Here is a 21,798-nt window from a genome sequence, read left to right on the forward strand (position 1 = left end):
AGAATTGTAGTCAGTGTGTGTATGTGTGTTTAAATATATTTGGCTTTATTGAATATTTATAATTAGAAACAACTATGGGCATCTATCTCTACATTTGGTATACTTGTAAAATAGTGAAGTCAGTGGTTGCCTTTTAAATTACTAAAAATTTACACTAAAATTTCCCCAGAAAATCAGGTCTGTTTGCTGGTTAATCTATCTCTATCTATATATACATTTCTGTGCAGGAGGAGCAAATGCAGAGTGATGTTGTCATTCATCAAGATGTCACAGAAAACTGTGGTACAGATGAACAAGTTGAAAAGACTTCCCTTTCAAATAATGAGTGTGGTTCTGTTGAGGAAACCAGTCCAGAAGTACTGAGCAGTAATGATGCCAGAAAAAAAGCAATAATTTCCTCAAAGAAAACAACTGAACGTGCATGTAGTTTAGAAAACACTGTTGTTGTCAGCAGTAGCTCAGTTTCTAATACCATCATCTCTGGAACTCCCTCACAGCCTACAAGTCGAAGGCAGACCTTTATTACTTTGGAGAAGTTTGATGGTTCAGAAAATAGACCTTTTAGTCCCTCCCCCTTGAATAATATGTCAACTGCTACAGTGAGAAATAATCAGGAAGTAGTGAGTAAAACCAATGTTCCACCAAAAGCAAAGAAGAGAGAAGTGGCTCTTCCAAAATCAGGCTCTGAAAAAGGAGTAGTACATGGAATTAAGAGATCAGGCCGAAGGTCAAATAAAACTGAGCAAACAGGGAATAAAAGGTCTAAGCCCTTAATCAGATCTGATCAGGAAAAAAATACTCAGGAATCTATTGATGGCATTGTAGCCTTAGAAAGCAACCCACCCAGTTTGCTTAATGAGACAGAATGTGTGTTAGATAGTCAGGATCATCTCTCTGAATGCACAGTGGAAAATGAGAATACAGTGCTTCAGCCACCAATAGAAAATACTCTAACTAACAATACTGTAGAAGAGAAAACCATAGGAATTAATTTGGAATCCAAAGAAAATACACCCCCAGCCATAATACCTGCAGATCAAGTGGTTAATGAGGATTGTCATATTCAGATAACTCCCAATCAGAAAACACTTCGACGATCTTTAAGGCGACGTTCAGAAACTGCAGAACCTTCTGCTGATAACCAAGATAAAGAAAATAATCAGCAAAAAAAGGAAAGACGCAAGGAAGAAGAAAAGACTCTTCAGAAGAGTCCATTGCATGTAAAAGATGATGTGTTACCTAGCCAGAAACCGATTTTTGAACAAACTGTAGAGAACAATTTAATTGAGAAAGGAAATGATGTACATGAAAAGTCTTCCGGGGAAACCAGTGCTAATTCTGAAATTGATGAAAATATAAGAAAGCCAGACCTTGAGAATACTAAATCTGAGGGCAGTGGTGCCCAGGACATTGCAGATAAGTCTTCTGATAAACCAGTAAGGGGACGGACACGGTATCAAACAAGAAGAGCATCCCAGGGTTTACTTTCTAGCATTGAAAACTCAGAATCTGATAGTTCTGAGGCAAAAGAAGAAGGTTGTAGAAAGAAGAGATCTGGGAAATGGAAAAACAAAAGTAGTGACAGTATTGATACCAAAGAGCAAGAAGAGAAAACACTGAAACAGGAATGTGTAAAAGTTGAAAGCCAGACAGGTGATTGTAAAGCAAATTCTGAAGTAGACACAGATGTAAGATTTCAGGGTCTTGAAGCAAAAGATGAGAGTAATACTGGATCACTTCAGGATTCTATAGTATCTTCAGATTCCTTGCAAGTTTCTGGTAATGTGTCAAATACTTACGAGGTAAAAAGTAAAACTAACAAAAGTGCAGAACATTCCTTTTCAAGTCCACCCACACCAGAATCAAATCTAAGGACTAGAAATGCCTCTAAGAGATTACATAAGCGAGATTCTATAGAAAGTAACAGTATGGGAGAATCCTCAAAAATAGGAACATCAGACATCTCTTTGCTTTCTGAAAAAACTCACCAAACACTTGAATGCCAACACAAGAGAAGTAAGAGGGTGAGGAGATCTAAAGGTTGTGATTGCTGTGGAGAAAAATCACGTCAGGAAAAGTCACTCATTGCATTAAGGAACACAGAAAACGATGATGTAAAGGTGAGTGAAACAAAAAAGACAGATTTGCACACACCTAGAACTATGTCAGAAACTTCTAAAGCTCATCAGTATTCTGAGGTAAGAGTTTTAGATGAACTTCATGGTGTGAACTTTAATTTGGGCCTCAGAGAGGAGAATGATACTATAAATGATTCATTCATTATATCTGAAACTGAGTTCAAAGAAAATACTCTTCAAGAATCTTTCCCTTCTGAAATACAAGATTTTAAAGATGAAATTTGTGATGTGAATTCTAAGGAAACAGTATCACTTGAAAGCCATGAAGTATCCAATAAAAATTGCAAAATTGTTGGCCCATGTTTAGGTGATTCCAAAGATACTCCACTGGAATGTCCTATTTTGGAGACAAAAGAAGTAAAACCAGAAGCTATCCTGAAAAAGGAACTAAGTAACATAGAGACAGTTGTTGATGATGAAGCAAATGCATGTAAAGTAAAAGTCAATCTGGAAGAAGTGGAAGCTATGGAATTCAGTGTAGAAAGTGATAAATCTGAAGCTAGTTTCTCTGAACAAAAGAGTACCAAAACTGGTACTCCTGAAGAAGAGGTAACAGAGGGAAACGCTGAAAAAAGTGATGAATCTGAAGTGGATGCAGTTGAAGAACTGAATGCTGAAGAGGCAGCAGATGAAAGATCTAATTCAGGTATTGGTTATTCTAATAGTACCACACCTATAAAAGTGAGTGCTCAGACAGAGGTTCCTGAACACATGGCCACTGGCGGCCTAGATGGAAGTGGTGAATCTGATCCAGGTTCATCTGAAGAAATGAATGCTGAAATGCGCAGTTATGAAGGATCAGTGATAGATGAGGTGAATGCTGAAGCCAACCATGTCAGTGCAACTGAGGATGGGAGCTTGACCAAAGCCTGTGAGCCTGTAGAAGCCCAAACAAAGAGATTGAATGTAGAAATCAGCAGCTTTGTTCCTGACGTGCTTGAGATGAGCACGGAAGAAGGTAAAGTTGATGTTAGTAAAATTGAAACAAATAGTGAACTTAATAAATTTGAAGGAACAAAATTAGATGACAGTCATATGGTAGTGGGAAATGATGAAGTTTTACAGGAAGTTCACCATACTTCAGAGAAAGTGGAGGAAACGTCACAGTATCCGACATCTGGAACAGCTATCTCTGAACTGATAGCAGATGACAGTAACGGATCTCCTCAAAAATTAAGGGAACTTGACCCTTTACTTATGTCAACAAATGAGAGTCCTAGTAGCATGCAGACACGTTGTGTCTGGTCTCCTTTGGCGTCTCCATCCACCAGCATTCTAAAGAGAGGACTAAAAAGACCCCAGGAAGATGAGATACCATCACCTGTTAACAAGGTAGGGAAACTGAGGCTGAATGTTAATGAGACCTTATTTAACTTGAATATTTTGGCCATACAGTGACTCCTGTAAATGACAGAATATTGAACTTAATGACTACTTGTTTTGACTGTTTACCATGGCAGCTAGGGAAAGGGCGAGTAGAAGGAAAGGTGTTGAGAAGAGACTGAAGCTTTTCAGGTATTCCTTAGTTCCAGCACATGTAAGGTTTTTGCACAGTCTTGCACTTTGTTTTTAAGCCTTTGTGAAATGTATGAGAATCACATGGTAATTTTTTTCTGCTCCTCTTAACATAAACCATAATATATTTGGAACAAATTTAGAGACTAATAAAGCAGCTGTAGTTAGCACTTATTGTGTACTAGAACATTATGCTGTTTCACATTTAAGTACTTTATATAATACAAACTCTTACTTTTGGACCATATCTAATTAAAAAGGAAAAAAATATCTTAGGCACTGCTTTCATCAGTTTTCTGGATTTGATTTCAATTATAATTACTTTGTTCATATCCCCATCTTTTTCACTAAACTAATAAACATGGGTTATCTATGTATGTGCTTTAGCTCCTAGCCCTGCAACTTGCACTTGGTTTGTTGTATGAATAAATCAATATAAAGGACATGTGCTTACACAGATAGCTCATCTCGTCCTCTGCTTAGCAAAGGAGATGTTCTTGGAAAGGTATGATGTAGGCATTCCATAAGTTTGAAGTTGCAGCTGCCATTTACTGTAGAATGCATAAATAGAGATAAAATGATACCACTCAGTTTTGCCTTCAGGCACATTGTGAAGACTTCCCCAAGATGCACTGAAAATGAGAATTCAGAGATAAGTTCTTGAGAAGACTTAACACATCTTGAGTTTCTTGGTATTTTGCTTTTGTTATGAGGCTTAAAAAAAAAAAACTTTAATTAGCATCTAATGTAGTATTTTAATTGAGTATCTATTTAAGCCATAGAAGTCCTTGAAAAGCTTTTGAAGATAGAATGTGTTGTGACTAATGTCTTCATTGCACTATATATATAAGATTTAACAAGTCATTTTTTGTTTAATAGTAGTAAGTGTTCAATTTTTATTTAGGCAACTTAGTTTCCTATATAGCAGGTATGTACAGAATCTGCCCTCTCTTGGAAATCCAGACTAGGAGACATTTACATACATAATTAATGGTGTAAGTGTGCCGTTGCATATTTGTGAAAATTAGCCAGTGAACATACTTTAGGAGTTTAGAAGAGGCTAAAATGAATTCAGGCTTGATCTAAGCAAGAGAATATATGATAGATACGTAATGAGAATTTACAGCATTCCTTCTTAAATTTTGTAAAATAAAAACACAATCTGTGCTTTCAGGTTCGCCGTGTCTCCTTTGCAGATCCAATATACCAAGCCGGCTTGGCAGATGACATCGATAGGCGGTGCTCTGTTGTTAGGTCCCATTCTTCAAGTATTTCTCCTATAGTAAAAAGTGTTAAAACTTCACCTACTGCACAATCTAAGGTAAGCTGTAGGCATTAAAATACATGTGTATGTATGCAGACACAGAATTGCATTGGGTAACTTGCCTTAAAATCTAACTATTTAAGAAACAAAATTTTGGTTAGGGTGTTCTGTTCTTTTCTCTGCTTTCATAGTAGGCAGACAGTAAGAGAAGAGGTGGTAAGAGGCAATGATGATCTAGCAGGTAATTGATTGGGTAGTCATTTATTACATTTTACATTTTCTGACAATTTTAAGAGTTTACTGAAGTCTTAAGTTTTGAAATAAAGTTGTGTAATTATAGTTATCTAGGGTTCTGAGTGAGTTTTTTTCTCCTTTTTTCTATCTAGCATAATACCACTTCAACCAAAGGATTTCTGTCCCCAGGATCACGTAGCCCTAAATTTAAGACTTCAAAGAAGTGTTTAGTAAGAAGTGCTTTTTTTCCATGCAATTTTGTATTTTCATGTTCAACAGAGACCTCTACTTAATGGCTTTTGACATTTATTCTAAGATTACAGAAATGGCTAAAGAATCCATGCCATGCCCAACAGAAAGTGTTTACCCAGCTTTGGTGAACTGTGTGGCACCAGTTGACATCATTTTACCTCAGATTACATCAAACATGTGGTGAGTGGTGGCTTGGTTTTCTGGCTTATGCTAAAAGGTGGCATTTGTTTAAGAGGAATATTTAGATGGTCAAGATTCACTGTTAGAATTGATTTACATGCATATTTGCACACATTTTACTTTAGAAATAAAAATTCAGCTGGGAGGATGGACCAGATAGGGCAATAAGGAAGGAAGCATACATCCTAATATAGTGGTGTCTAAGAGAATTATGTGCTGAGTACTTACCAGTTGTTGTACTGAACTCTTTGTACACATTATCTTATTTACTGCTAATTTATAGCCTATAAAGAGTATGATTCTTGCTTCCACTTTATAAGATGAAGTTTACAAAAGTTAATCCACCAAAGTCACACAGCTAGTAACTCATCATGTAAATGAAGCATGAGGCACACATTCAACTTGATCTGTTTCCAATGCTATCGCTTAAGCTAGGCATACACATCCCATTCAGATTCTGTTTTAAATTATACATACATATGCCTGTTATCAAAGTGGACTAGATAGCAGGCCTATATAAATTCAGTTATGATTGGGCTTAAATTAGGAAATTAACTGGATAGACCCTCACCAATAGAATAAATGTAAAACTATATAATGATATTTTTCCTTTTCTCTCATCATCTGTTCAGGGCAAGAGGACTGGGACAACTCATTAGAGCCAAGAATATAAAAACAATTGGTGATTTGAGTACTCTTACAGCCTCTGAAATAAAAACACTTCCCATCCGTTCTCCAAAAGTATCCAATGTAAAAAGGGCTCTCAGAATATATCATGAGCAGCAGGTAAAAACTCAGATGTTGGCTATAAAATCATGATATGATCTAGCAGTACAATTACAGAAGTTTGTATGAAAGCCCCTTTTATGTCACCTTTCTTCCCTTTCCTCACATACAACAGTGACTTAAAAGATCATTTTGTAATTCCACAATTTACTGAATTACTTTGTACTGATTGTATGTAATGCATACTTTGAATTCTGCTCCTACATACTTACCTTCTCTTTTTCATTACATCTCAACGAATTGGTGATTGTTTCCATGGCTACTATTCCTAAAACATTTGTTCAAATAAACATTTAGAAAAATCTTGGGAATTTGTAGTTAACAATATTATATCCAACACAATCGAAACTGACTTTATTTGTTCTTCCTGTCAACTTTTTGTACATAAACATTTTGGGTCATTGACATTTTTCAAGATTTCTGTTGAAAGCCAAGATTCTTTCCACCTAATGTACAGATTCTTCTGAAACCTATTAAGAAACCCTTTATATGTCCATTGACATTTTGCAAAATGGTGAATGAAAAAATGGGGTATGTTAAGGATGGAAGCCGTGCTCTATTTTGGCATTTCTGAGATTGTAGTTTGCTTACTGCTGAAGACTTCTACTATAATCTTGAAAATTCTTGATTTATTATGTATTTATGATCTTTAAAAACATTTGATAACCAGTTAAAAAAAGACCTCATGACCCCAGAAAGAGACCCTGTAACCCAAAACCATATTGGTAATTTTAAATGTCATAGATCAAGAATTTAGTTTCTGAAGTGTTTTCAGAATACCTCATGGCCTGTGGGCCCTGGGAATTGTCTCTGAAAATTACACAAAATCTACTTTTAATAAGATAAATTTACATATAAAATTCATCCACCCAAAGCACACAAATGGTTTTTAGTATATTTAATATATTAAGTGGATTTTAGTATATTTATTTTGTAAATATACTAAATGAAAAGTCAATGTATTTATATTATTAATATAGTATTTGTATATAACAAAGTTATATAGACATCACCAGAATCTACTTTTAGAACATTTTTCATGATCCCAGAAAGAAACCCTGTATGCATTAGCAATCACTCCTTTTTTCTACTCCCCACCCCCAGGCAACCACTCATCTTTCTCTGTGTAGATTTGCCTATCTTGGGCATTTGATAGAAGTCAGGTCATAAAACATGTGGTTGCTGAGCATGTTTTTCAAGTTTCACATATATCAGTACGTCTTCCTCTCTTGTGGCTAAATACTGCTATACAGATACACATTTAGATTAGCTATTCAGTTGGTGAGCATTTGGGTTCTGCCTGTTACTATTATGAACCATACATACTATTATGTACATTTATGCACAAGTTTATGTGGACATGTTTTTATTACTCTTGTAATTATATGTGGGAGTCGAATTTCCGGGATCTTACGGTAATGTGGATGTTCCAAAATTAGTATTTTCTCAATCAGTAATCAGTAGTCCCAGGAACACCTGTGGAAATTGTTATTTTTTAGAGAAGTCCATATATTAGCTCAGGAATCTTGTTTTCTTTCCCCATGTTCCTGAACTTGGGAAACCATGTAATTTTTCTTGGCTACCATGGCCATATTTCTTGAGGAGACCATTAGGAAATAACACTTCCTGACCATCTCTCCAAGAAAAAAAAAAGTTTGTGATGGTTTTTTGTGTTATCAGTAGAACATAGTTTCTTATTTTCTTAGCAATATTAGCCCAGGTAGTAACATTGTGATAGGCTGTGGCATGTATTATGTCAGATTCTTTTTCAGCAGTGATGGTGTTAGTCCTATTAAAAATAACCTGGAATTTGTTGGTTTGTTTCTGTTTTTACTGGCCTGAATTTATTATCAAGGTAAAGTCTCGTGGACTAGAAGAGATTCCAGTTTTTGATATTTCAGAAAAAACAGTAAATGGAATAGAAAATAAATCTTTCCCTTCTGATGATGAAAGACTTGCGTCAGGTATGTTTTGACAAAGTGGAGCAATTTTATTTCTAAGATTCACTGACTTGCTTGAAGCAATATTTTGGTATGTTTTTAGCTTTAATTTGACCATACCCTGTTAATTTATTGACTTTTTTTGTGTGCTAGTTGCTAAGTGCATGAAAAAATAGCTGATTTGCCTTCCAAGTATGTCTCGGTGCTTTTTCTAATTGTCAGCTTTTACACCATCAGGGTCTCAAATAAGGATGTATAAACTAAACATTGTGTTCCAGTTATGGTGTTTATAAAAATGAAATAGTCTGGCTATTTCCTTAATGTACAGAATGAATTTGATAGACTTTTTTTGTTGCCAGTTCACTTGAGAAGACGGGATACCTCAGTCTGAACTTTCAGTTTGAAATGTAGGCATTTGTTAACTTAAAAGGAGATACATACAATTTAGTTTTATATGGAATGGATTTAATTGTGCCTTTTTTCCCTCCTTTCAGATTTAATTGATCCTGTTGCTTTAGAAACTCCGTTATCTAAAAATCTTGTGGCACAGATTAGTGCACTTGCTCTACAGCTGGATTCAGAAGATCTCCATACCTATTCAGGAAGCCAGCTATTTGAAATGCATGAGAAACTTGGGAGCATGGCAAACTCTATAATAAAAAATCTGCAGTCACGTTGGAGGTCACCAGCCCAGGAAAATCTGGTTTAGTATTTCAAAAGAAAATTCAAGTGTTTTTTTTTTTCTACATCACTGGATTTGTTGGTTATAAAGTAAGTTTTGAAATATAGCACAATTTCAGACTGAATGCTTGCAAAGTTGATAACATTTCACACCCTGAAAAGCAGTGGACTTATTATGTAAGTTCAGTTTTATAAGTTCATTATGTAAGATTATTTTTGTGTATGCAGTACATTTTCTTGGCCACTATGCATAGTTTTTCCAGAAATTCACATGGAAATTTTTTATTTCAGTATTTTGCTGAACTGATAAAGGTGTTTATACTTGATTTTTATCCATTTAATTTATGTTTATTGTGCTTGAGGCTTAAACTTGTTCTTGGTAAAACACCTCAGGTGAGATGCAGAAAGAACTGGAATATTTTTTTGAAATTGTCAACTTTGGACAGCTTTCAAGAAAAATACAATAAGTTTCAACTTCTGGGGCTAAAATATTAAAGAATTTACTAAGATTTCATTCGTTTGCGTTAGCAAATACTTGTGCAGCAGCATTTACCTGTGAAAATTCACTCTTACGGGACATAGTATTCATTTAAAAGTGCACGACTATTTGTACATTATGTATAGATTATATTGTTTTTAATTTATGAATTTCAGCCTTGGTTAATTGAATGAATTTCTCTGCAGCTTCTTGTGAATACCTTTGTTTTGTTTAATAGATAAACACATTTTGTATATATTAAGTACTGAGGTATCAGTATGGACAGAAGTGCTTTGTGGGCTTGATGCAGATGTTTGTAGGATTCTGAATCTACAAATAAACCAACAAATAGTTTTGTACTTAGTTACTAGTCTTAGTTAAAACATGAGTTTATTTTCTAAAGTAACCAGAATGGGTTAAGTTGTAGAGAGAAAAAAGTGTTAACATAACAACTTGGCTGTTCATACCCATACCTTTTTTCTCCTTTTGGTTTGGAAGAGGGTGTCAGCCGCTAGGAAGCTTGCCTCGTTGACATTTCTTTTTAATGAGGAGTTGAAGTATTTTCGTTATAACTTGGACTTAAGAAATGTAGAGTTTTTGTCTTCTATTCACCTACACCTAAAGCAAACTTGGGAGAAATTTGCAACTATTCTTTTGAAAAATGTTGTTTTGCCTAGGTTAAAAAAATAGGGTGTATATAATTAAAACATTTATAAATACCACAACTAGTATTAGTGCCTAACTTCCCATATGTTTCGTCTTTCTACTGCGAGAATATCTCATTCGTTCTGTGAGTAGAATGAGAGTGATCTCAGTTTCACACTTTATTCGGAACTAACCCTTTACTTGTAAAGGCACGCATTTTTCCACAAGCTGTAGAAAGTTTAACCTTTGTGTCTAGTCAGCTCCTGTTACATTCAGAAGGTAACTGCAAGCCAGCCACAATAAAAATTGGTGTCTTTTTAATAATCGTAAATGCATCATTACTACAAATATATTGGAGTTATGTTTGGTATTTGTATACTGAGGTGGGTTTTAAATTCTGGGACCATTGAACTAAGGATTGTACCTTGAAGAAATAACTAATGAAAAATAGTTTTTTTAGAAAACAATTACTATTGTGGTTTACACTGTCATTAATTTCCCAAATTTCATTTGACAGAGACTCAAGTTTTTTAGTGAACAGTTGTTAGAAGGGGTGTGTGCATGCGTTTGGAGGAGTCAAAATTGGCCCATTTCATGACTACATATCTTTAATGTTTGTGTGAACTAAACTTATTGCTGGTGGAATGAATGAAGTTCTTGGGAAGTTGAACAGTATAGCAGAGAATGTGACCAAACCAAAATGATTCCATTTATTTAAATGACTGGATTTGATATATAAGCACAGGTATTATTAGATCAAAAACATTGTGATTCAACAAGGATGTATTTTAAAATAGTTGAAGGCAAAAACAGTTTGCTCTGTCTTCACTGTTGATATACACATATACTTGAGGCACCTTATTTTCATTATTCTTAAAGATTTTCTGCAGAATAGCAAGAAGCATTAATGTTTCTTGATGAGCTATCTCCATTGTGTTTCACTATTACAGTGAAGTCAGTTTTTTCAAATAGTTTCTAATGGTTAATAAAGCAAATGATAAATATTAATAAGAGCACTCAGATGTGATTGATTTTATGCATTTAACGTAGTATAATTTTTCATGTTCCAAATGGATTTCATAGTGGACTTAAATTTTCACTGTTTCAGTGAGTCCATTACAGATGCTCTAATACTTGAACAAGTTGGAAGCACTGTTAAACGACGTGGAGCTTTTGCTCTAATTTTATACAGTATAGAATGAGTCAGGTTCAGTAATAATGCTGTTGGACAATACAGTCAGAAGTAAGATTTAAATCTGAACATTAAAAGCATGGTAGTTCTTGACAGTGCCCATGGATTCTGTTTTTCTGTACAGCTTGTAAGTAAAGGATTTTCTTACATGTTTAAGAGTCATAAAAATGTCAGGGAATTTGTATTGTATCTCACCTAAAACAACTGGCAGGTCAAGAAGCAAAATTGGGAGAAAATGGGAGAGGTATATATAAAATACACAAGTAGAATATCTTTATAAAAAATATTTTAAGTGCTGCTTAAAAAGCTTAGTTGGAATTTATTTTAAACAGAAAATAGGAGCTAAAAAGGATCACTATCATTTCTTGCTTAATTGCCATTCCTTCCAATTTTGACATTACAATCCAGAAAGAAAGGCCTAGTTTCCATCTCATTTTTCATAATGATTTTCAGGGACATACTTTGTCAGCAGGTCAGAAGAACATAAACTAGCTGTTGTTGACATTATTAGGCTAAGACTTCAGTAGAGGAAAGGAGCTGTTTACTTGTTAGCACAACCCATATCCATTTTATTACTAAGCCATTAAAAAGGTCATAAACTTTGTACACGAACATTAGAGTGAAGTTTTGGCTTTTAACACAGCACTCAAAACTTGCACGTATGTGTAAAATACAGATGGCAATTCAGCAAGTCTGCTGTCCCCGCAGTTGATGTTTAAAAAACTCCCATGTTATCTATACAAACGCTGATATCTGTGGGCTGCACTTTTAGGAAGGCCTAAAGCTGTGAATTAGGTTTTGACAACCCACACAGATGTGTATTAAGTCCTTAAAATTGTCACAAAAGATAAAAGTTACGTTATGACTTAAAAAATTGGTGAATCAGAGGTGCAGGCTGGTCTTGAAGGCTTCAAATTAAAGTTCAGAATTTCCATGAAAGAGTTTTGTCTCATGTAAATACAGAAGATTGATGTTTTTAAACAGTTAAGCATTTCATGCCATCCACAACCTTATTAAACAACGTCTTTTTCTCATGAGTATGTATAATAGCCATTCTGATTTTTTTGTTAAAAGTGAATTTTCAAATATTACAGATATATTTTGTCTAAATGAATCTTCTCAGTTATGGGACTTCATTATTTTACTAATGAATATTGAAAACTATCCCTAAGTTAGTGCCATAAGGAGTCATATATCTGACAGATGTGACTTGTTTTACTGAAGACAGGTGACTTTGCTGTTACATGGTTGAAAATTCCTAGTTCATTGTAAAATGGAACTTAAGTGTTGAGTAATTTGATTCTCTAAAAATGAGTTTTTCTTGGCATTCTGTTAAGACAATTTTCCACACATATTTTAAGTAATCTTTTTTTGGATGAGAACTGAGGACACTCATCCAAAGCACTTAGAAAAGGTAGATAAAGTTAAGTAATGGGTTTCTAAAAAGGACTAACAAAACTTACTGATTGCTTGATCTGTGAAACATCTGGGTTTCATGGTTTCTGATGGCCCAACTAAATATGTCTATTATGTGCTAGGCTTTGTATATTGTGTTTTGATAGTATCCATTAAAAATGGAGACATTTGAATTTGAAAGTCTGTAGATGACTAACAGTAATAATAGTCTAGCAGAAGTAAGAGTGTTTACTCAGTTCTTAAAATGAGTGTTAGATTTTACAGTGTGGTCTTAAACTGTTTTTTCCTTTTTATTCCAAGCCTTTCACCGAAGAACAACTAAAACTAAGCAGAAGTGTCAAGCTGTAAATGCTTACGCCCCTGAAATACACCATGAGAATAAAAAATAAGCTCCCCTTTATCTGAGAGTATAAAATTGAAGGCAGTATGTTAATGTGACACTGGAAGAAAACACACAGCTTTTTAGAAGAGGGGAAAACACATAGCTTTTTAGAAGAGGGATAGACAGGCTTATGTAATTTGAAAAAGCTGGCAGCCAGTGGTCCCTGAGAATTATTTCAGTATGTAGCACAGTTCCATAATCGATGTTCATGAATGCCTTGAGTAGTTATTAAAAGGTAAACATTTAATACTCTGCGCCCTTAAAAAGTAGTAAACAAAACAGTGTTATTTCTTAAATGTATCAACTGCCTAAAGCTAGGAAGTTCATTTCCAAATGTCAAGGAACTGGAAGTGAAATATAGTGCAGTAGCTATTTTGATACTTATTAATAACAAGTTTCTAAAATTTTTATTTTTGTAGAATTGAGAGTTTTCTAAGAAAAAATGAATTGAAAACAGTCAGTTTTGAGTATAAAAACTAAGGTGTCCATCTTTACCTAGTAAGTTTTTATGGAGTGGGATTGACGAACTGCATGCAGCCTACCACCTGTTTTTCATACGTCTATTAGCTAAAAGTGGTTTTTACATTTTATTAAATGATTGAGAAAATCAAAATATATTTTCTGGCACATGAATATGAAATTAAGATTTCAGTGTCTATAAATTAGGTTTTGGGACACAGCCATGCTTATGTACGTAGCATCTTCACCTGCTTTATGACTTCAGAGTGACAGATTGTATGTCCTATAACAACATATTTACTATCCCTTTATGTAAAGTTTGCTTATCTGTTATAAAAGATAGTTTTTGTTCATATAAGGCATGTAATCAATTTGGTTATTTGCTCCTAGCTCACAGAGTGAGGATTCCTTACTGATACTGCTGTTACTTAGATTGTACTTTGTAAGGTGAGTTCCCCTGATTGTGTTATTTTTCTCAAATACACATACACTAGGAGATACTAGTACATTTTTAGGTACACTTTTTTCCTCCTACTTAAAGTATAGTTGTGTACTTGCTATGGATATTAAGAGATCTTGATGTATGAGGGAAAGGCATCTGGCACTAATTGGGTAGCTCACACCTGTGAAATAAATTGGGGCTTTGGGGAGTTTTCTTTCGGTGTTGGTGAGTAAATGGGTTGCTTTCAACCTAAATGCTACCTCCTGTGGATAGACTTGACTAATATGCACTTAGAAAATGAGAAGCCAAATCAGCTGTGTAATAGCCCTGTAGTATTTTTGTTCCCATCACTTGATAAACTCTGAGAGCTTAGTTTTGCATTCAGAAAGTATTTATATTTGATAAGTCAGATGATTGAAGTTGAAACGTTGAAACTGCACAGAAGTACCTGTTTACTCCTCAGCTAACATTAGCAGGGAAAATAGGGTGCAGGCAGATGTTTTTGTATGATGCTTTATGCAGTGTAGGAAGCAGGTAGACCTATACTCAGTGTATTTTCAGGTTCATTAATACTGGTGGAGGGAGGGGGAGAGTGAGCCACAGTAAAACCTTTCATGATCTATTGAGAGTTGACTGTTAACACTTGCCAATTGAAACTGGATATTAAACATTTTTAAGGAAATGCACTTTAATCTGAAATAAAACTATAAAAACAACCATTCTAATACTTGTTTTTGTTTGGTTTCTTTTTTTTTTTTCTCAGGGAGACCTGAAATGGGTACACATGGCATAATTATATGTCAATATGAAGCGAACATTACCCTCCACAAACATAAGCCATAAAGATTCTTGCCCCATTTTATGGCTGGATTTTAACTGTAGAATTTATCTTTGATACATAGTTTTATGGGTTCCACACAGTACTAAGTACATACGTTTAAAGAATGAAACGGAGGTGGTGAAAGCCCCACTATATTGGTTCACTACAGCTGCTGTAACAGCCACAAACTAAGTGGCTTAAACAGAGTTGTCTCAGATGTGCAGGCTGGAAGTCTAAGGCAAGGTGTGAACAGGTTGGTTCCTTCTAGGGCTGTGCAGAAGACTTACTGCCTCGACCATAACTCTTGTTTGCCGGCAGTAATGGTCAGCGTGGGTGTGCGTCTCTGTCCCAATTTCCATTTATTTTTTTCAGTGTATATAGATAAAGTTTATTGTAACAGTGACATTTACTTTTTCAGGATTACTGAGAAGTAACTGACACATTTCTGTAAGTTTTAGGTACATAACATGATGGCTTACTTTACATATGTTGTGAAGTGATTACCACAATGACCTCAACTAACATCCATCTCATATAGATGCAATAAATAGGAAAGAAGAAAATTGAAAAAAATGTTTCTTTAATGAGAACTTTAAGGATTTACTCTATTAACTTGCCTACATATCCTACACCAGTGTCAGCTATAGTCATGCTGTACAGCACAGCCCCAGTACTTAACATGAAACTGAATGTAGCTTTTGACCACCTTCCTCCAATTCCCCTCCCCGTCTGCTCCACCTCTGGTAACTATTTCTATTAAGGTATCATTGATCTGCAATCTTATAGATTTCACATGAGCACCATTGTGGTTACTAATATTCACCCATATCAAGTCTGCCCCTAAGCTGCTGTAGAGTCAGTACTTCCCTGCACTATTCTGCCTTCCCTGTGCCCCTCTACATTGTATGTGCTGATCATAATATCCCTTAATCCCCTTCTCCCTTACTCCCCACCCCCTTTCCCTTTGGTAACCACTAGTCCCTTCTAGGAGTCTGTGAGTTTGCTGCTGTTTTATTCCTTCAGTTTTGCTTTGTTAAACTCCACAAATGAGGGAAATAATTCGGTACTTGTCTTTCTCCACATGGCTTATTTCACGGAGCATAATACCCTCCAGCTCCATCCATGTTGTTGCAAATGTTAGGATTTGTTTTCTTTTTATGGTTGAACAATATTCCCTTGTATATATGTACCACCCCTTTATCCATTCATCTACTGATGGAACTTAGGTTGCCTCTGTAGCTTGGCTATTTTAAATAGTGCTATAAACAGGGGTGCATATGTCTTTTTGAATCTGGGATCTTGTTTTCCTTTGGTAAATTCCTAGGAGTGGAATTCCTGAGTCAAATGGTAGCTCTATTTTTAGTCTTTTAAGGAACCTCCATATTGCTTCCCACAATGGTTGAACTAATTAACATTCTCACCAACAGGATAGGAGAGTTCTCCTTTCTCAGCATCCTTGCCAGCATTTGTCTTTTAGATGTTGGCCATCCTAACAAGTATGAGGTGATATCTCATTGTGGTTTTTAATTTGCATTTCCCAGATAATTAGTGATGTGGAGCATCTTTTCATGTGCCTGTTGGCCATCTGAATTTTTTCTTTGGAGAAGTGTCTGTTCAGATCCTCCACCCATTTTTTTAATTGGGTTATTTGCTTTTGGGTGTTGAGGCATGTGAGTTCTTTATACGTTTTGGATGTTGACCCCTTATCGGATATGTTCTTTATGAATATATTCTCCCATGCAGTAGGCTGCCTTTTTGTTTTACTGATGGTGTCCTTTGCTACACAGAAGCTTTTGAGGATTCCATTTGTTCATTTTTGCTTTTGTTTCCCTTGCCTGAGGAGATGTGTCCAGATAAAAGTTGCTCATGTTTATGTTCAAGAGATTTTTGCCTGTTTCCTTCTAAGAGTTTTATGGTTTCATGAATCACATTCAGGTCTTTGATCCATTTCAAGTTTGTAGTTAGACAAAAATAATCCAATTTCGTTCTCTTACATGTAGCTGTCCAGTTTTGCCAACACCAGTTGTTGAAGAGCTGTCATTTCCCCATTGTATATCCATGGCTTCTTTATGATATGTTAATTGGCCATATATGTATGGGTTTATATCTGGACTCTCTTCTATTCCATTGCTATGGGTCTGTTTTTGTACCAGTACCAAATTGCCTTGATTACTGTAATTTTGTAGTAGAGCTTATAGTACATACACCCAGCTGTATCCTTACTTCTCAGGATTGCTTTGGTTATTCAGGACTTTTTGTTTTGTGTGAATTTTAGAACTATTTGTTCTGGTTTGTTGAAGAATGCTGTTGGTATATTGATAGGGATTGCATTGAATCTGTAGATGCTTTAGGCAGGATGGCCAATTTGACAATACTAATTCTTCCTATCCTATGAGCACAGGATGTATTTCCATTTATTGGTGTCTTCTCTCATGAGTGTATTACAGTTTTCAAGATACAAATCTTTCACCTCCTTGGTTAGGTTTATTCCCAGGTATTTTATTCTTTTTGAGGCAATTGTAAATGGAATTGTTTTCCTGATTTTCTGCTAGTTCATCATTAGTATATATGAATGCAACAGATTTCTGTATTAATTTTTCATCTTGCAACTTTGCTGAATTCAGTTATTCTAGTAGTTTTGGAGTGGGTCCTTTAGGGTTTTTTTTTATGTAGGATATTATGTCATCTGCAAACTGACAGTTTAGCTTCTTCCTTACCAATCTGGATGCCTCCAGTCCTATGTTGAATAAAAGTGGGAAGAGTGGGCATCCTTGTCTTGTTCCCTATCTTAGAGGAAAAGTTTCAGCTTCCACTGTTAAGTATGATGTTGACTTTGGGTTTGTCATATATATTTATTATGTGAGGTACTTGCCCTCTATACCCATCTTGTTGAGAGTTCTTAAAAATGAATGGATGTTGAATTTTGTTGAAAATGCTTTTTCAGCATCTATGGAGATGATCATGTGATTTTTATCCTTTCTGTTGATGTGTATGATGTTGATGGATTTTTTTATATTGTACCATCCTTGCATCCCTGGAATAAATCCTACTTGATCATGATGGATGATCATTTTGGTGTATTTTTAAATTTGGTTTGCTAGTATTTTGAGTATTTTTGCATCTATGTTCATCAGGGATATTGGTCTTGAAGTTTCTTTTTTTTGCGGAGTCTTTGCCTTGTTTTGGTTTTATAGTGATACTGGCTTCATAGAATGAGTTTGGAGGTAGTCCCTCTCCTACTTTTTGGAAAACTTTAAGGAGGATGTGTATTAGGTCTTCTCTAAATGTTTGATAAAATTCATCAGTGTAGCCATCTGGTCCAGGCATTTTGTTCTCAGGTAGTTTTTTGATTACCAATTCAATATCATTGCTGGTAATACTGTTCAGATTTTCTGCTTTCTGGGTCAATCTTGGAAGGTTTTATTTTTCTAGAAAGTTGTCCATTTCTTTTAGGTTATCCAATTATATAATTTTTCATAGTATTCTCTAATAATTCCTTGTATTTCTGTGGTATCCATAGTGATTTTTCCTTTCTCGTTTCTGATTCTGTTTATGTGTGTAGACTCTCTTTGATAAGTCTAAGGGCTTATCCACTTTATTTTTCTTGAAGAACCAGCTCCTTGTTTCATTGATTATTGTTTTATTCTTCTCAATTTTATTTATTTCTGTTCTGATCTTTATTATTATCTTTCCTTCTACTGACTTTGGGCCTCATTTGTTCTTTGTCTAGTTTCATTAATTGTAAGTTTAGACTGTTCATTTGGGATTGTTCTTTCTTGAGGTTCAGCCTGTATTTCTATATACTTTCCTCCTAGAGCTGTCTTTGCTATGTCCCACAGATTTTGGGGTGTTGAGTTGTTTTCATTTGTCTCCATATATTGTTTGATATCTGTTTTTATTTGGTCATTGACCCATTGATTATTTAGGAGCATGCTGTTAACCCTCCATGTATTTGTGGGCTTTTTTTGTTTTCTTCACATGATTTATTTCTAGTTGCAAAACTTTGTGGTATGAAAAGCTGGTTGGTACAATTCCAATCCTTTTGAATTTACTGAGGCTCTTTTTGCGTCTTAGTATGTGGTCTATTCTGGAACATGTTCCATGTGCACCTGAGAAGAATCTGTATCCTGCTGCTTTTGGGTGGAATGTTCTGTAGATGTCTGTTAGGTCCGTCTGTTCTGATGTGTTGTTCAGTGCCTCTGTCTCATTACTTATTTTCTGCCTGGTGGATCTGTCCTTTGGAGTGAGTGGTGTGTTGAAAACTCCTAAAATGAATGCATTGCATTCTTTTTCTCTCTTTTAATTCTGTTAGTATTTGTTTCACATAATTAGGTGCTCCTATATTGGGTGCATAGATAATTGTAATGGTTATATCCTTTTCTTAGACTGTTTTATCATTATGTAATGTCCTTCTTTGTCTCTTGTGACTTTGTTTTGAAGTCTATTTTGTCTGATGCAAATACTGCAACTCCTGTTCTTTTCTACCTATTATTTGCATGAAATGTCTTTTTCCATCCCTTCATCTTTAGTCTGTGTATGTCTTTGGGTTTGAAGTGAGTCTCTTGTAGGCGGCATATAGATGGGTCCTATTTTTTTTAATCCATTTTGTAACTCATTTCTTTTGATGGTGTAATCAGTCCATTTCCATTTAGGGTGATTAGTAATAGAGATGTACTTATTGCCATTGCAGGCTTTAGATTTGTGGTTACCAAAGTATCAAGGGAGGCTTCTTTACTATCTAACAATCTAACTTAACTAGCTTATTATGCTATTTCAAACACAATCTAAAGGTTCTTTTTATTTTCTTCCCTTTTTCTTCCTCTTCCACTCTGTATATTAGCTGTCATATTCTGTACTCTGCATATCCCTTGACTGACTTTGTGGGTAATTTTGCATTTGCTTAGTAATTGATTGTTCTACTTCCTTTACTGTGGTTTTATTTTCTCTGGTGACAACTGTGTAGCCCTAGGAGCACTTCCCTCTATAGCAGTCCCTCCAAAATACACTGTAGAGATGGTTTGTGGGAGTTAAATTCGAACTTTTGCTTAAATTAAGTTTGCTTAAATTCGAACTTAATACTTCAAATCTAAATGATAATCTTCTGGGTAGACTATTCTTGGTTTGAGGCCATTCTGTTTCATTGCATTAAATATATCCTGCCACTCCCTTCAGGCCTGTAAGGTTTCTGCTGAGAAGTCTGATGATAGCCTGATGTATTTGCCTTTGTATGTGATCTTTTTTCTCTCTCTCGTTGCTTTTAATACTCTGTCCTTGTCCTTGATCTTTTCCATTTTAATTATATGTCCTGGTGTTGTCTTTCTTGGGTCCCTAGTGTTGGGAGATCTGAGCAATTATTTCCTCAAGGAGACTTTCCCTTTTTCTTTCTCCTTCTGGTACCCTTATAATGCGAATATTGTTCCATTTGGATTGGTCACACAGTTCTCTTGATATTTCGTTCCTAGTGATCCTTTTTCTCTCTGTGCCTCAGCTTTTTTGTATTCCTGTTCTCTAATTCCTATTTAATTTACCATCTCTTCTACCTCATCTAATCTGCTTTTAAATCCCTCAATTTTATGTTTCATTTTGGGTACTGTATTTTTCAAAGTTTCTCTCTTTCTTGAAGTTCTCCCTGAAGCCTTAACTATTTTTCTGTAGCTCCATAAGCAATTTTATGATTATTTTGTAATCTTTATCAGGAAGATTGGTGATTTCAGTTTTACTTAGTTAGGCACTCTTGTTTGATTTTGTTTTGTACCAGGTTCTTTTGCCGTTTGATATTCCTAATGAATACTATAGAACAAAAACTTTGTGTTTGCAGTGCCCTCTAGTGCCCAGAAGCTCTATTATATGGAACTGTCCAGCACCTAGAGCATTGGCAGGGGTCACAGGCACTCAGCACTGGTGCCTGCCAGGAGTAAAGAGCTCTTTACTCCCAGGGGCCACCCTCTGGCTGGCCTGGCTTGATGGCAGGGGCAGCAGTTTTGTGAACTGGTATCGGCCAAGAGGAATAGTGGCAGGCTGTGTATCACAGTTGGGTGGGGGCCTTGGTGCTGCATTGCCAGCCAGGGGGATGGAGTGTGTGAAGCTCCTCAAAGTTCCCAACCTGCTAGGCTGTGTGTGCTGGGCCAGTTTTGTCCACCTGTCCTTTCTCCTTAGCAGCAAGTGCTGCAATCCTTGCCCAATTAGCAGCCCTCTCACTGTTGGGAAGTCTTTTAAAGTGACCATCTTTCTTTTGTCCTGGAGTGGTTGGTTGTGGGTACCTGTTCTCCACTAGTGGCTGGAATCTAAGTCTCTTGAGTGTCCCACCTGTCTTTGCTTTCCAACCCCTCTAATCTCCGGAGCACCATGTAATGTGGGTTCATACTCCTGGAGTAGATCTCCAGGGGTGGGTATTTAGCAGTCCTGGGCATCTACTCCCTCTTCACTCTGTTCTCTTCCTCTCACCAGTGAGCTGGGGTGAGGGCTTGGGTCCCACCATATTGTGGCTTTGCTACTTTTTCCTGTGAGGTCTTCTCCTTTTCCCAGATGTAGGCCATCTGTTGCAGTCTTTCCAGTTGTTCTTTCAGGATTAGTTATATTTGCTGTATTTTTGTGTTATGTGTGGTTTGGGGAGGAGGTTTTTGCCTCACTTCTCATGCTGCCATCTTGTTTAAATCCCAGTTTCCCTTCTTTATGATGACAGTAATTCTGTTGGATTAAGGACAACTAACAATGCATGCAATGACCCATTTGTCACATTCTGAGGCACTGGGGGTTAGAACTTTATGAATTTAGTGGGGGTGGTGAAGAGCCCATCATACATTTTACAAGAGCACAGAATCTGTACCATGAGCACTAGTCCTCAGAGGAGCTGGGTTTGACTTCTGCCTTACCTGTAACTTAGAGACATCATTTACTTTGTTCATAACTTCTTGAAGATGGAGTGAATATCTAGTCACTGAGGTTCTTTGCAGTGGAGATACAAGACTTTCTGG

General features: G+C 35.8%; 1 protein-coding gene across 8 annotated transcripts in view; it reads left to right on the forward strand.

The window, feature by feature from the left end:
• Positions 1 to 14,729, forward strand: part of RIF1 (replication timing regulatory factor 1) — a 62,450-nt gene extending 47,721 nt beyond the window's left edge. For 6 of the 8 annotated variants that reach the window (XM_036995883.2, XM_036995889.2, XM_036995890.2 and 3 more), the window contains 7 exons: positions 228 to 3,470; positions 4,828 to 4,974; positions 5,304 to 5,381; positions 5,468 to 5,583; positions 6,216 to 6,369; positions 8,225 to 8,333; positions 8,804 to 14,729. In XM_036995883.2, coding sequence (XP_036851778.2) covers positions 228 to 3,470; positions 4,828 to 4,974; positions 5,304 to 5,381; positions 5,468 to 5,583; positions 6,216 to 6,369; positions 8,225 to 8,333; positions 8,804 to 9,018 — 4,062 coding nt within the window. In that variant the 3' untranslated portion in view covers positions 9,019 to 14,729. The remainder of the gene's footprint in view (positions 1 to 227; positions 3,471 to 4,827; positions 4,975 to 5,303; positions 5,382 to 5,467; positions 5,584 to 6,215; positions 6,370 to 8,224; positions 8,334 to 8,803) is intronic. The other 2 variants (XM_036995888.2, XM_036995891.2) reach the window with 1 other exon arrangement.
• The last annotated feature ends 7,069 nt before the right edge of the window (positions 14,730 to 21,798 follow it).

The sequence above is a fragment of the Manis javanica genome, chromosome 7, assembly GCF_040802235.1.
Source record: "Manis javanica isolate MJ-LG chromosome 7, MJ_LKY, whole genome shotgun sequence".
In the NCBI taxonomy this organism is placed as follows: Eukaryota; Metazoa; Chordata; class Mammalia; order Pholidota; family Manidae; genus Manis; species Manis javanica.